The 13,498-nt window shown below is 34.6% G+C and overlaps 1 protein-coding gene across 12 annotated transcripts in view; it reads right to left on the reverse strand.

Moving 5' to 3' along the window:
• Nucleotides 1-1,778: 1,778 nt before the first annotated feature.
• Nucleotides 1,779-13,498, reverse strand: part of DCUN1D1 (defective in cullin neddylation 1 domain containing 1) — a 41,786-nt gene continuing 30,066 nt past the window's right edge. For all 12 annotated transcript variants that reach the window (XM_074298295.1, XM_074298292.1, XM_074298287.1 and 9 more), the window contains 3 exons: nt 3,744-3,826; nt 3,400-3,496; nt 1,779-2,254 (listed from right to left, as the gene is read on the reverse strand). In XM_074298295.1, coding sequence (XP_074154396.1) covers nt 2,175-2,254; nt 3,400-3,496; nt 3,744-3,826 — 260 coding nt within the window. In that variant the 3' untranslated portion in view covers nt 1,779-2,174. The remainder of the gene's footprint in view (nt 2,255-3,399; nt 3,497-3,743; nt 3,827-13,498) is intronic.

The raw sequence follows: 13,498 nt of genomic DNA on the forward strand, positions 1-13,498 counted from the left end.
TAATTACACAGTAATTATAAATGTTTAGTACCAAACTGATGACAAACACTATTTTGTTGAAAAGATCTTGCATTCAAAAAGGAAAAATCTTTTAGGATACCAAGGCACAAGGCCGCTGATCAATATCAGACTTTGACATAAGACAGAATTGATAATGGAGTCAAAGCTAAGGAGATCTTATTTCCAAACACAGCACACTTGAATTAGTCCGTTGATACGGAACGGTACCAAAACTCAAAAATCTTTAGGACAATTAACAAAACAGCACACCTCATTTTTAAGACCTTTTAAGTTCTCATAATTCAAGTTACCCCAAAAAAAAAAAAAATAAAAAAAAAATAAAAAAAAGGAAATATTGAAAGCAGGGGGGAAAAAAAAGTTTGTTTTTTCCAAATGGCCAATTCCAATGTTTTGAATATAAATATTACCTTTTTTCATTTGGTTGGTAGGACTGTTATTCTTGAAATAAAAGCATGACTTTAATTTTTAAGAAGTACTGTTGCTTATGGGAAAAGCCTTTTAGTCAACTTCCAAGCATACAGTTAAAAATAAGCAGTTTAATATTTCAATTTTCTCCTAGAATCATTTCAGCATCTGCATAAAAATGTGCTGCTGTTCCAAAGTACCCTCCACTTACTGATTTCAATACTCTTGCCAAGCAAGTGCTCAGGTACACCCAGCAGAGACACTTATCCCTAGGTAAAGACAATGGGTGTTGAACATCTAAAGTCTGACAGATGTAACTTGCTTTATGGAAGTGTTTATTTTAAGAAGACAATAATAACCTCTTCGCCATAAGTCAGTGAATGAAAACAAAATGATCAGTTTCAGCATAAAAGCAGTCAGGGGTCTGTAATGTGAAAACAAACAAGCTAAAATTCTGCTTTGATGTGAAAACAGTCCTAATTTAGTTGTGGCAAATAAAAGTAATGGTGGAACAAATGAAATAATTTAAGGAAATAAAAGGAGCTAGTGTGGTAATTTGCATCTAATCTGTGCTTGCTTGAAAGCGCTTCTGGAATGAATTATTTGGCAACCGTGGTAATTTGTCATTAAAGCAAAGTTCAACAAAATGAGAAGTGATCAAAATGGACTTTTTCTGAAGCAGCAGTACCTGTGTTGTAAAGACTGAACTTAATGGCTCATCACCACCACTCCCCAAAATTAAGATTCATACTAGACTCACCACCTTCCTGTGTAAATAAGGGGAATCTCTTTGCTGATCTATAAGCTTGATGACAGACAAACTCGTGCCTAAATTTAGGATATTGTATTGTGTAGCAATCTAAAACATCCAAAACACAAATTCAGTATTTTAACTTATTAGACAGGCAGATAAGCATTTCAAAACTGCAATGAAATCCAATTATATGATGCATAATGCAGAGAGTAATAAAGGCCTACATTATGCAGACTGCTTTTCTCACACAGCTCTCTTACAGACCAACTATGCATAAACATGGTATTAAGTGCAGAATAGCTCTGTGGTACCTTCAACTGTTTGAAAATTAAGGGGTTGAAGTACAACAAACCTTTTACAGGTAGGCACCTAGTTATTCTAATCATTTTTTTTTTTTTACATTGGTTGTTTCTACATTTGTTTTCATCAGATAATCAAACTAACGTGGATGATACATGTGATTTGCCAGGAAAAAAAACAAAAACAAAACACCATCTCAGATTGAGTACACTTACACATATCATTCTCTTAGGAAGTGCTATCAGCATAGTCTTTGCAACTAGCCCAAAGCATATATTTAAGGAGTTTTTATAAAGTGTTTGTGATGTTGATCTGTTTAATTCTTATGCCAAACAGTTTTCTGATGAAGACAGCATTGTGCTTTATGCAACAATGGAAACCTCAAAATAATCACCATGAAGCTCCTAAGACTTAAGGGAGAATAAACTAGGATGGTCCACAGAGATAAGATGAAATCCACCACGTTGGAATTATAACTGGCAAGAGCGGCCCAGACTAGGAGACAAGCCCAAACCACCATTAGAAGAAGGAAATATGCTATGGTCCAAGATGTATCCTTAATGTTTTGTCTCAACCCTCCGCCCTTAGTGTGAGGATTGGTCTTCAGTTCAGTCCAGCCAGCAGAAATTGACTGTGCAATTTTCTGTTGTGTTTATTGTACAGACTATGTACACTCTAGAGGGTTCCTTCAGTGCTACACTGTTGTACTTCTTGTCCCAGCAATTTGAGGGCGTGCAAATTCCACAAAGTCATCAATAAGAACGGGCCATGCTCCTGAGGGAGAGAGAAAAACAAAACAAAGCATGGGAGAAAGCAGCAGGTAAATAAGGAGACCAAAACCACCCTTTCTAATTTTCTAAGACAGCACACAGTCAATCATGACTGCAGTGAGCTCTCCCAGCTGTCTACCAGGATTTCCTTTATTCTCAATGCTTTATACCCGACTGGGTGTTGTTCCGGACAAACAGAACTAACTCTCCACAGCTGATCAAGTCTATCTGATTGAATTCATCCTTGACACTTGCTGGCAGTGTGGTGTGACCAATTAATTTCTCCATTTGTAAAATGGTTCTCTGGCACAACAGAGGTATTTAATAAATGCTAACTGACTGCCTGGAGGATTTCCTCCACAAAGCTGCTGGGAGGCTCAAGTGAAATAACACAATTAAAGCTATGTAAATATCAGCTTTAATTTTTTGTCATTTCTAGCAGTGATAAGACTACTTTCTCAGAAATTACTGTGCATCTACTTTGTACATATTTTGCATTTATCAAAATATTTTCATGCAGTTTCCCCAAGTAGAATCAAATTCACCTTGTTAAAATTTTTCAAACAAAACAACCCACAAACTGAGAAGAAAGGCAATTGACAAGGTGAATTTAAGACAAAAAGATGAACATGACAAGTTGAACTTAAGAACTTAAGACAATTAAAAATATGATCAGAAATAAATCCAATTTTATAGAATAAATATGAACTTTTGGGTTGTTGACAAAGTGTATATAAAGCTGTCATCACTGTGAAAACCATGACTCAAAGTCCAAAGGTCACTTTCACAGATGGCACAGAAGCAGTTAGTTAGATGGGTTCCCATAGTACTATATATATAGTAGGCAGGTGGAATACATTTTGGCTTTTATATTTCCTAGACTCAATAATAAGAAGAGTATATTAGAGAGACAAGTTCCTGAACTGAATCAGCATGCTGGAAGGTGGAGAGGAAGAAATCTCTTGGGCAGCAAGAGGAGGAAAAGGAAAAAGAAGACCAGAGGAAAGCTCTTCTACACTAACATAAGGAAATGAACAAAAGCTCCATAAGCCATCCAACTGCAAAGAAAAGCCTTACTTAGAATGAAGAAAGAAATAGAACAAAAAGATGAGACATGAATAGAACAGATAAGTATATAATGTATGTTACCTTCTTCATCATAATTAGACATGTCATCTGCTATCATTGTACTGAAGTCTAAAAGAAGATTCCAGGTATCTTTAGGTATTGATCGTTTATGATGTTCCTATTGAAAAAAGGAAATTCAAGTCACTGAGTTGAAGGAAATAAATATAAAAAATGTTAAACAAACAAAATGCTAGATGACAACTGCAACAATCAACCTTCTCATATCAATTTTTATTCCACCAAATAGAATCACAATATTTCAAAGTGGGTTCAGAATGTTTTTAAAAAGTTAAGTGCTCTCTTAAAACAAATAATTCAATAATATATCTCATCCTATATATTATTAATGAAAAATATAAACTTACCAACAAAAATTTGTTCCACAAGTCTAGGAATTTAAATCTCCCATTAAGTACTAAATTCCAGTAGGCGATGGCCATTTCTAGATCTGTAACATTAAAATATATTACACACTTAAAATATTTGTCTCTGCAGTATTATAATATCTCCGAGACTTACTTATAAGAGTCTAGATTTGTTTTTAAATGTCTAGATGTCTAACCATATTTCTCAAAGGAAAATACTTCCTAATTGAAATGAAATGAAATGACTGATATGAAAACAACAGAAGCCTCCCACTTAAAACTTCAATTGCCCAATGACTCAGGTTGTATCTAACATACTCTGATTCGGATTTTCCATCCTTGTTCCAAGGCAAGACACTTCCAAGTACAGTGTCACAGGAATAACAAGAACAACAAAAGAAATATAGGCCCAGAGATGACAATGAAAAAAACAGAATAGGAATGAGCACTAGATTCAGAGTCAGTCTGCTGTTCCCTACTCTGGCAAATCTGGCAAAGTTACATTAAATCGTCTCTGGCCCGAGCATCCCTCATGAATAAAATGAGGTTGGCTGAAGTTCCTCTGGAGGCTCTTCCAGTATAAACCTGTGATCTTATGATCTAAACCCTGTTTTGTTTTCATCATCTTTATTGATTAAAAAGTCTAACTTGGAAAAGGCAGAAGATTCAAAATAGAATTGAAATATAACAAAAAGGAAGTTTGAAATTAATGTCACCACTTTAATAAACTCAGATTTTCAGGTTGAGGAAATAAAGTCAATGTGACTGCAAAATTGACTTTAGCAGTCTTAGAAATTAGAGAGAACATGCAGCAAACCAGAAGAATGTAGAAGGATTTTGGATTGAACCTGTGATTTCCTTTGTGTCAGGAGCTCCCAGTGAAGAACTCCCTCTATCCATGCAGGTCACTCATAGCCTTCTTTGAGAGGTACTGCCTCAGAGGGAGGACTGGGACACTGAACAACAAATCTAAATGACCTGCCCAGGTTCACATATAAATGTATCAGAAGCAAGATTTCAACCTACATTTTCTTATCTCTGAGGCCAATTTTCTATCCAGTAGGATATGAAGCTTATCATAGTGAGAATAAGAACAAGTTTATTTTTTTAATTTTATTTTATTTTCCAAAAATAGACTGGCAAGTTTAAAAATAAGATTATTATAAACTTTAAAAAAAATAAAAGTATAACCATTGATAACTAGCATTAATTCATTAGGTATAAATGCACCAAACTATTGTTAATTTGCTTTTTGACAGGATTACTAACCCAATGGATTCTTCTTTTTTCCCAGAGCCATTTGATTCTTATTCATTCATACGATGAAAGTCTATAGCACTTCAAAAGACTTTAGGTATCATCTAGATTCAACTAGGAAGTCTATGAAACTCAAATGACATCAAAATCTAGATTCCCCAATCATACATTTTATTTTGGGCTCCAGAACTGCATCTTTAACTACCTATGGGAAATATCACCAGAATAGCACCTACAGATAAGGAAAGGCATATTGATATATGGTTGATTGAGCTGTAAACTGGTTCAATAGGAAATGTTGAATTGCACCTAGAAAATTGTCAAATATGGCCAATGTGTTTTTACGTTTCCTAGCACTTTTTCTTTTGTTAGAAAGAAAAGGTTTCATGTGGATAGAGCACCAGCCCTGAAGTCAGGAAGTCCTGAGTTCAAATCTGGTCTTAGACACTTAAAACTTCCTAGCTGGGTGATCCTGGGCAAGTCACTTAACCCCAACTATCTCAGCAAAAAGAAAAGAAAAGATTTTATACTGTGGTATGGAAGGTTTTTTTTGTTTTGAAAGCAATATTGAGGGAAAGGAGAAGATTAAAGAGAGAATAGCACTGCTATTGAAGGTTGAAAACAGATAAAAAAGAAAAAAGGTAAATCTCAATATATTTTACTTTGCTTTCTCTGCAAAAGAGAACATTCTTTAGAATGAAAAGGAAAAAATGACTATTAGAAAGATGAAACTCAAGATGAAGATAGTAAGAGAGTTTCTAATTGCCTCCAAGTTCAAATCAAAACTCCTATGACATAAAAATTACTGAAAGGTTAATGCTAGGCCGTTGTTGGGGATCCTTGAAGGATTGCAGAAAACATGAGAGACTGACAAGATTGGAGAAAGGTAAAAATTTATTTGCAGAAAATGGAAATGAATAGAATCTATAGAATACTGGCCAATAAGTTTAACTAATTCCTAGCAAAATTTTAAAACACATAAGCAAATTTAGTGAGAAAGCAGTAGTCACCAAGACCCCAGTACAGCTTCATTCACAAAGATTTTGACAGAACAGAATGCTGGGTTGGATTAAATAATACAACATTTCAAACAGAGAAATGTTTTTTTAAAAAATCACTATTAAAAGTACAAATATGGAGAGGAATAGCTAGACAGCACTAAGATTGAAAAACATTTGATGTGTTGATTTTAAATGATTTAAGTTCAATCCGAGTCAACAATATAGCAGAAGAGTCAAAAATATTAATGAAATATTGGGCTATATTAAGATAGGAAGGGGCCAGCTTACTGTATCCTGCCCTGCTCAGACTGTATCTTATCAGATATAGAGTGAAAGACACTGATACTGTGACTAAGTATCCAGAAGATGATTGGGATAAAGATACTCAAGACCACTCCATGAAGGTAAGTGAAAGAACTAGAAATGTATAAACTAAGTCAGAAAAGAAATGAGAATTTATGATAGTTATCTTCAAGTATTTGAAAGGCTGATAGAGGAAAAAGATATGACCTTTCTTTGAGTACAAATGAAGAAGCAGATTTAGCTTTAATATAAGAGAAACTGGCTATTAGAGTGATTCAAAGAGAGAATATAAATGGGAAGATATAGTAGGTTCACAATGTGTCTTTACACAAGGCAAAAATATCATTTATAGGGATGTTGTGGAAAAGATTTAAGTCCCAATAAGAGATGGATTAGATGGCCTGAGGTTTGTTGGTCTCCTATGATATAATCTGTTGTTCCCTTAAGAATTCATTCTGTATTTTTTATATTACTGTTATTCCCCCACTAGAATGTGTTTGCCACGCAAGCAGGGACTAGATAAAAGAATCAAGATTAAAAATAATCTGAGAGGCTCAAACAATTGGTCCAAATTAACAAAATGAAATTTAACCAAGAGAAAATGTAAATTCCTAAACTTAAGTTAAAAAATAACTAATTTATGTATACAGGACACATATAGCTTGATGATAATTCAAAAGAAAAAGGACAAGAGGCTGCATTTGACTGCAATAACAAAAAACCAATAAGATGTTTAAAAAAAAAAACCAAAACAACAAAAGTTTACAGGTACATGGAAACGAGGCTATATGAATAGAAGTACAATGTCTAGATTAAAGGAGATAATTCACACTGTAATTTGATCATATCTTGAGTACTTGAGTTCCAATATTTGGAAAAACTGCTGATGAAAAATTGATGTAACCATGAAGGCAAGAAGAATGATTAAGAGTCTGAAAACCATATCACATAAAAAATAATTCTGCTTCAATATAAATGTACTAACAATGGATTGTGTTCAGTTAGAAGCTACTTGAACTTCTGTCAGTGTCACTATAGAAAAGGACCCCTGATTTGAATTAAAGGTGGAACTAAATGGCTTATTAGATTCTATGAATATGAAGACAGAAAATGATAAAATGAATGGCAGAAGGAAATAGATGAAGAATGTATATGCCATTAAAAATGGCTTATAGAAATAAACATATGCATAACTTTCACTTATTCATAATTATCATGAGAAAAAAGAATAGGAATGTCATACAGCTGAAAACTACACCTTTTGCCCCTCACCAATTTGGTCTTCTTGTCCCTTTTACTCTCCAAAATACCAGCTTTCTCTTGTTAAATGTGTTGAATTGCATACATTTACAACAATGTCAAGAGGACTGCTGTTTCTTTCTAAAACAGCATCTTTTAATTTTTATAATCCCTGAAAACTCAGTATAAAACAGAAGACAGAAAAAATATAATTTGTCTTTACCTGGAAAGCATTTATTCTTTGTAAGGTCAAGCTTTTTAAGTGTCAATAATAAAATATACCACATTTCTAAAGAATTCTGAGACCAACAAATCCTTCCTAATATTTCATTCTTCAAAATCCCAACTAAATTCCTAATTTCTATCAAGTTTAATTTAAAAAAAGTAAAGGAATTTGTTTCGCCAACTACAGCATACATATTATGCAATATCACAAATAAACACAAGGGGGAGAAAAAACTGATAAAAACTTATTTGCTCTTTATATCAGAAAAAAACGCAGAAATGGAAATTAAGATTGACATTCCCCCTTAGGAAAATATTTCATTTACATTGTCATCCATTCTGGATGATTAAAAAAGGCTGTCCTAATATTTAAAAGTTGTTATTTATGAACATAACTTCAAAAGTCTCAACCTTATTTCAATTTATCAGAAATCCTGACACAAACCAGTGAAAACAAGGATACAAAGATGTAGACAGGAAAAGAATTAAAACCTAGACACCCCAGATTCATTCACTTTGAAATTTTTTTCCTACAGGAATATATTCCCAAATAAATAATGGAAAAGATGATTTAATGACCATAATTTATTTTTCAATTTATGCATTTTTCACCCCAAATCACTACCATATGGCTCCTATCATCCTAAACTCTTCAATAGACAGCTTTACTTTTACTTTGCTGAAAAAACTGAGGCTACTTGACAAATCTCTATTCCCCCCCACACACTCTTCATTAAGATGCCTACATAGGAATACTCATTCATCCTCTCTAGACATTTCTGAAGAAAGAACTGCTGACAAAGTCAATATCTCTATTTATATACCCTTGAATCCATTTGCTCTTGCCTTTTGTGGCAGGCAGGCCCCTCAGCCATCTTCCCACCTTCTCTTTTCTTTAATCTCTCCTTTCCTATTATCGGTCCATTCCTTGCTATCTAAAACACACTTACCTCTCTTTAAAACTTAAAAAATCCTGATTTGAACCTACTATCTTCTTAACTTATCACCTAATCTCTCTCCCCACTTTTACATTCAAACTGGAAATAGCTATCTGGACCAGGTGCCTCCACTTCCTCTCTTCTCAAATCATCTCATCATTACCCTAAAACTGTTCTCTTTAAAAATACTAATGACTTATTGTCCTATCTGATGGCTTTCCTTCAATCTTCTACAACTTTAAAACTGATCATCTATTAGCATAATTGACCATATAAATAACCAAACTGAAATCAAATGATTATATTAATAGATGCAGAAAAGCATTTGACAAAATACAAGAATCATTCCTAAATGATAACTAGCATCTATCTAAAACCATCAGCAAGCACTTTATGTAATGGGGATAAACTAGAAGCATTCCCAATAAGATCAGAGTGAAACAAGGGTGCTCACTATAACCACAACTATTCTTCCCCCCCCCCCCAGGCTGGGGTTAAGTGACTTGCCCAGGGTCACACAGCTAGGAAGTGTTAAGTGTCTGAGACCAGATTTGAACTCAAGTCCTCCTGAATTCAGGGCTGGTGCTCTATCCACTGCGCCACCTAACTGCCCCTAACCACTATTATTCAATACTACACTAGAAATATTAGCTTTGGCCATAAGAAAAATAAACTGAAAGAATTAGAGTAGATAATGAAGAAACAAAATTATCACTCTTTGCAGATATGATGGTATACACAGAGAACCCTAGAGAATCAACTAAAAAACTACTAGAAACAACAACTATAAGAGTAGGAGATTAGTGGAATAGGTTAGGTTCATAAGACACAATACAGTCAATGACTACAAATAGTAATCTAATATTTGACAAACCCAGCTTCTGGGATAAGAACTTATTACTGGACAAAAATTGCTGGGAAAACTGGAAAATACTATACCAGAAACTAGGGAATGACCAACACCTAGTACCCTATACCAACATAAGGTCTAAATGGATTCATGACATAAAGAACATAAAGGGTGATACCATAAGCAAATTAGGAGAACATGGGGTAATCTACCTCTCAGAACTGTGGAGAAGGGAGGAATTTATGGCTAAAGAATTCCTTGAGAACACTATGAAATGCAAAATGGATTAATTTTGATTATGTTAAATTTAAAAATTTTTGTACAAACAAAACCAATGAAGTCAAGATTTGAAGGGAAGTAGAAAAATAGGGAAAAAATTTTACATTGTGTTTCTGATAAAGCTCTCATTTCTAAAATTAAGAAATGATTCAAATTTCTAAGAATATAAGTCATTTCTCCAACTAATAAACGGTCAAAGGATATGAACAATTTTCAGATGAAGAAATTACAACCATTTCTAGTCATACACAAAAATACTCTAAAACATTGTTGATTGGGGAAATGCAACTAAGACAACTCTGAGGTACTACCTCACACCTATAAAAACTGACTAAGGTGACTGGAAAAAATAATAATGAATGTGGGAGGGAATGTGAGAAAACTGGAACACTAATATGTTGCTGGTGGAGTTGTGAAATGATCAAACCCTCCTGAAGAGCATTTTAGAATTATACCCAAAGGGCTATTAAAATGTGCATAACCTTTGACTCAGCAGTACCATTACTGGCTTGTATCCCAAAGACAAAAGAACCCACATGTGCAAAAATGTTTGTGGCAGCCCTTTTTGTAGTGGCAAGGAACTGAAAATTGAGTGGTTGCCCATCAGTTGGAGAATGGCTGAGTAAGTTATGGTATATAAATATTATGGGATATTATTGTTCTATAAAAAATGATGAGCAGGCTGATTTCAGAAAAGCCTAGAGATTTACATGAACTGATGTTAAGTGGAATGAGTAGAACTAGGAGCAACAACAAGATCATGTGATAGACTTGTCTCTTTTCAACAATGAGGTGATTCAAGGCAATTCCAATAGACTTGTAATAAAAAGAACCATCTGCATCCAGAGAGAGATCTATGGAGACTGAATGAGGATAAAAGTATAGCATTTTCATCTTTTTATTATTTGTTTGCTTTTTTTTTTCCTTTCTCATTTTTCCCCCTCTTTTGATCTGATCTTTTTCATGGAGCATGACAAATATGGAAATGTGTTTACAAAAATTGTACGTGTTTAATATATTAGATTATTTGTTATTTAGAAGAGGAGGTGAGGGGAAGAAAGGGAGAAAAACTTGGAAGATTTTGCAAGGGTGAATGATAAAAAACTATCTTTGCATGCATTTTTTTAAAAAATGATGATTATCTTCCCTTCCTTGATCCTCTTTCCTCTTTTGGTTCTTGTAATATTGATCTATCTTGATTCTCCTTCTACCTATTAACCATTCCTCTTAGCTGCCTTTGATAATTCATCTCTTTTCTATTGCCTAAGAGTTGCTACTCCCCCCTGGGGATCTATTCTGGGCTCCTTTACCTTCCTATACTCTCTTCTCAGGGGATTACTTATCTCTATGCAGGAGACTCCCAGATCTATAAACATAGCACTATGCTCTCTCCTTAAACTCCAGTCCCACATAATTAAATGTATACTGAACATTTCAAACTGGATGTCCCATAGGTATCTCAAATTTGTTCTATTCAACATAGAACACATTATTTTCTTCTGAAACCCAGTCGTCTTCTGAACTTCTGAACTATTTTTTGCTGAAGGCATCCTAATCCTTCCAGTCAACTAAGTTCATAACCTCAGTGCCATCCTTGCCTCCTTTGACCTCATAAATCCAATTTTCTAATATTCTGATTTCTACTTCCAAACATTTTTTATATCTCCCCCTTCACTCACATACCTATGACCTTAGGTCAGGCCATCATCATCTCTTAACTGGTCTATCATGAAAGCAGCCCAATGGCTTTCCTTCCCTCAAGTTTCTTATCCTTCCACAACCCATCCTTCATAAAGTTGACAAAATTTTCTTCCTAAAACAAGGTTTTGCAAAAGTGAATATTGAAAATTACATTTGCATGCATTTGAAAAATAAAATACTATTTTTTTTAAAGAGAAATTCAACAACAGATGTTGGAAGGAGGTGCTATATATGATGAAAAATTTAAAGTGTCAATGAAACTTTTTTAAAAATTATCTTTCTAAAGCGCAAATCTGACCATGTTAGTCTGGGATCCAAAGAGCCTCAAGGATTCCTTAGTACTCCAGAGCCAAATACAACATCCTCTGTTTGGCATTTAAAGCCCTTTACAACCTGGCCCCAATTTACCTTTCTAGACTTTTCACATACTCTGGGCTTCTTGCTTTATTCACAAATACCATTCTATTTCTAGCTGTCTCCCTCCCCAACCTTCACTCCTAGAATGTAGTCTTTTCTCAACTGAGCCTCCAAAAAGCCAAAATTTCCTTTAAAGTTCAGCTCAGATGCTGTAATGTGCAGTTAGTAAGAACCTAATAAGATGCCACCTCTTAAAAGTCTGTCCTAGGGGGGAGCTAAGTGGCACAATGGATAGAGCACCAACCCTGAAGTCAGGAGGACCTGAATTCAAATGTGACCTCAGACACTTAACACTTTCTAGCTGTGTGGCCCTAGGCAAGTCACTTAACCCCAATTGTCTCAGTTAAAAAAAAAAAAGTCTGCCCTCATCCTTCTAGCAACTAGTGCCTCACATGAATTGATCCACAATGACTACAATCATACAAATGGAAAAGACACAAAAGAAGCAGCAAATAACTGAACTGACCAATCCCAGCCATGTATATGAAATAACACCTCCTTCTTCTTGGTGGTGAACATGTGCTCTGATATGAAGTGCTTCAGACATAATAATTATGTTCATAGCTTTTGATGAACCATTAACCTTTGTTACACTGGCAGGCTCCCAGGAGGAGGAGTATAATGCCTGGAGATGATAAGAGATATAAAAACAAAAGGCCTCCAGAAATTTTGTTTTAAAGAGAAAAAGGTGGAGAGGGACTGTGCTAGATTTTGAGAATATGAATTTATATTCTAAATGGAGAAGATAATAAGTACATATGGAATAGCAAGTACAACTTAAAAGGAATGGCAGAAAATCTGACCTGGAATTCACAGGACATGGTAGCCAGGAAGGTAGGTGGCACTAAAACCTACAGCCAGATATATATAAAAATGCATAAGAAATAAAAGTAAATTAGAGCTCCTAATGTAAGGAGATAAATGTGAGAAAACAATTATCACAAAGACGATGGAATTGGACTTGTAGAAAATTAAAAGGTTATGTTAGAGTTGTATATTAACAAGATATGGTAATACGAAGAAATACAAGAAGCAATGGGGAAAAAAGGTGCTGAGTATGTGAGGATGAACTGGAAAAAAAAAAAAAAAAAGAAGTTATTTTTCCCCAAAGGAATTATAATACCTAGACAGAAGGAATTTGCCAAGAAGTTCAAAAAAAACTTCACCAAAATCTGACATAATGGTGAGGAACTGTGCACACATCTTTTTAGAACTGCTTATAAATTTGAAATGGACTTTGATGATAAATTTCATTCTTCAAAGGTGGAGAAAGTGACAAGAGGCATTGCTTTTCTGGATTTGATTCTGCACACCAAGGAGAAAACTGGTCTGCAGAAGCAAAACTGAGGGGAGCAAGTGTGGTCCCTTCCATCAAGCATTCATGATTGAGCAGATACAAGCTTGGCCATACTGAAGAGCCACTTCCATTTGAAAACCACAGCCTTGGAAGGTTAGATAATGGTAAATCAGATCCAGACATCTCCTATTCTGCAGGGGAGGTTAATGAGAAAGCTTTAAATCCTACAGATCTCAAGACATAGCAGA

Source organism: Sminthopsis crassicaudata, chromosome 3 (genome assembly GCF_048593235.1).
Source record: "Sminthopsis crassicaudata isolate SCR6 chromosome 3, ASM4859323v1, whole genome shotgun sequence".
NCBI lineage: Eukaryota > Metazoa > Chordata > Mammalia > Dasyuromorphia > Dasyuridae > Sminthopsis > Sminthopsis crassicaudata.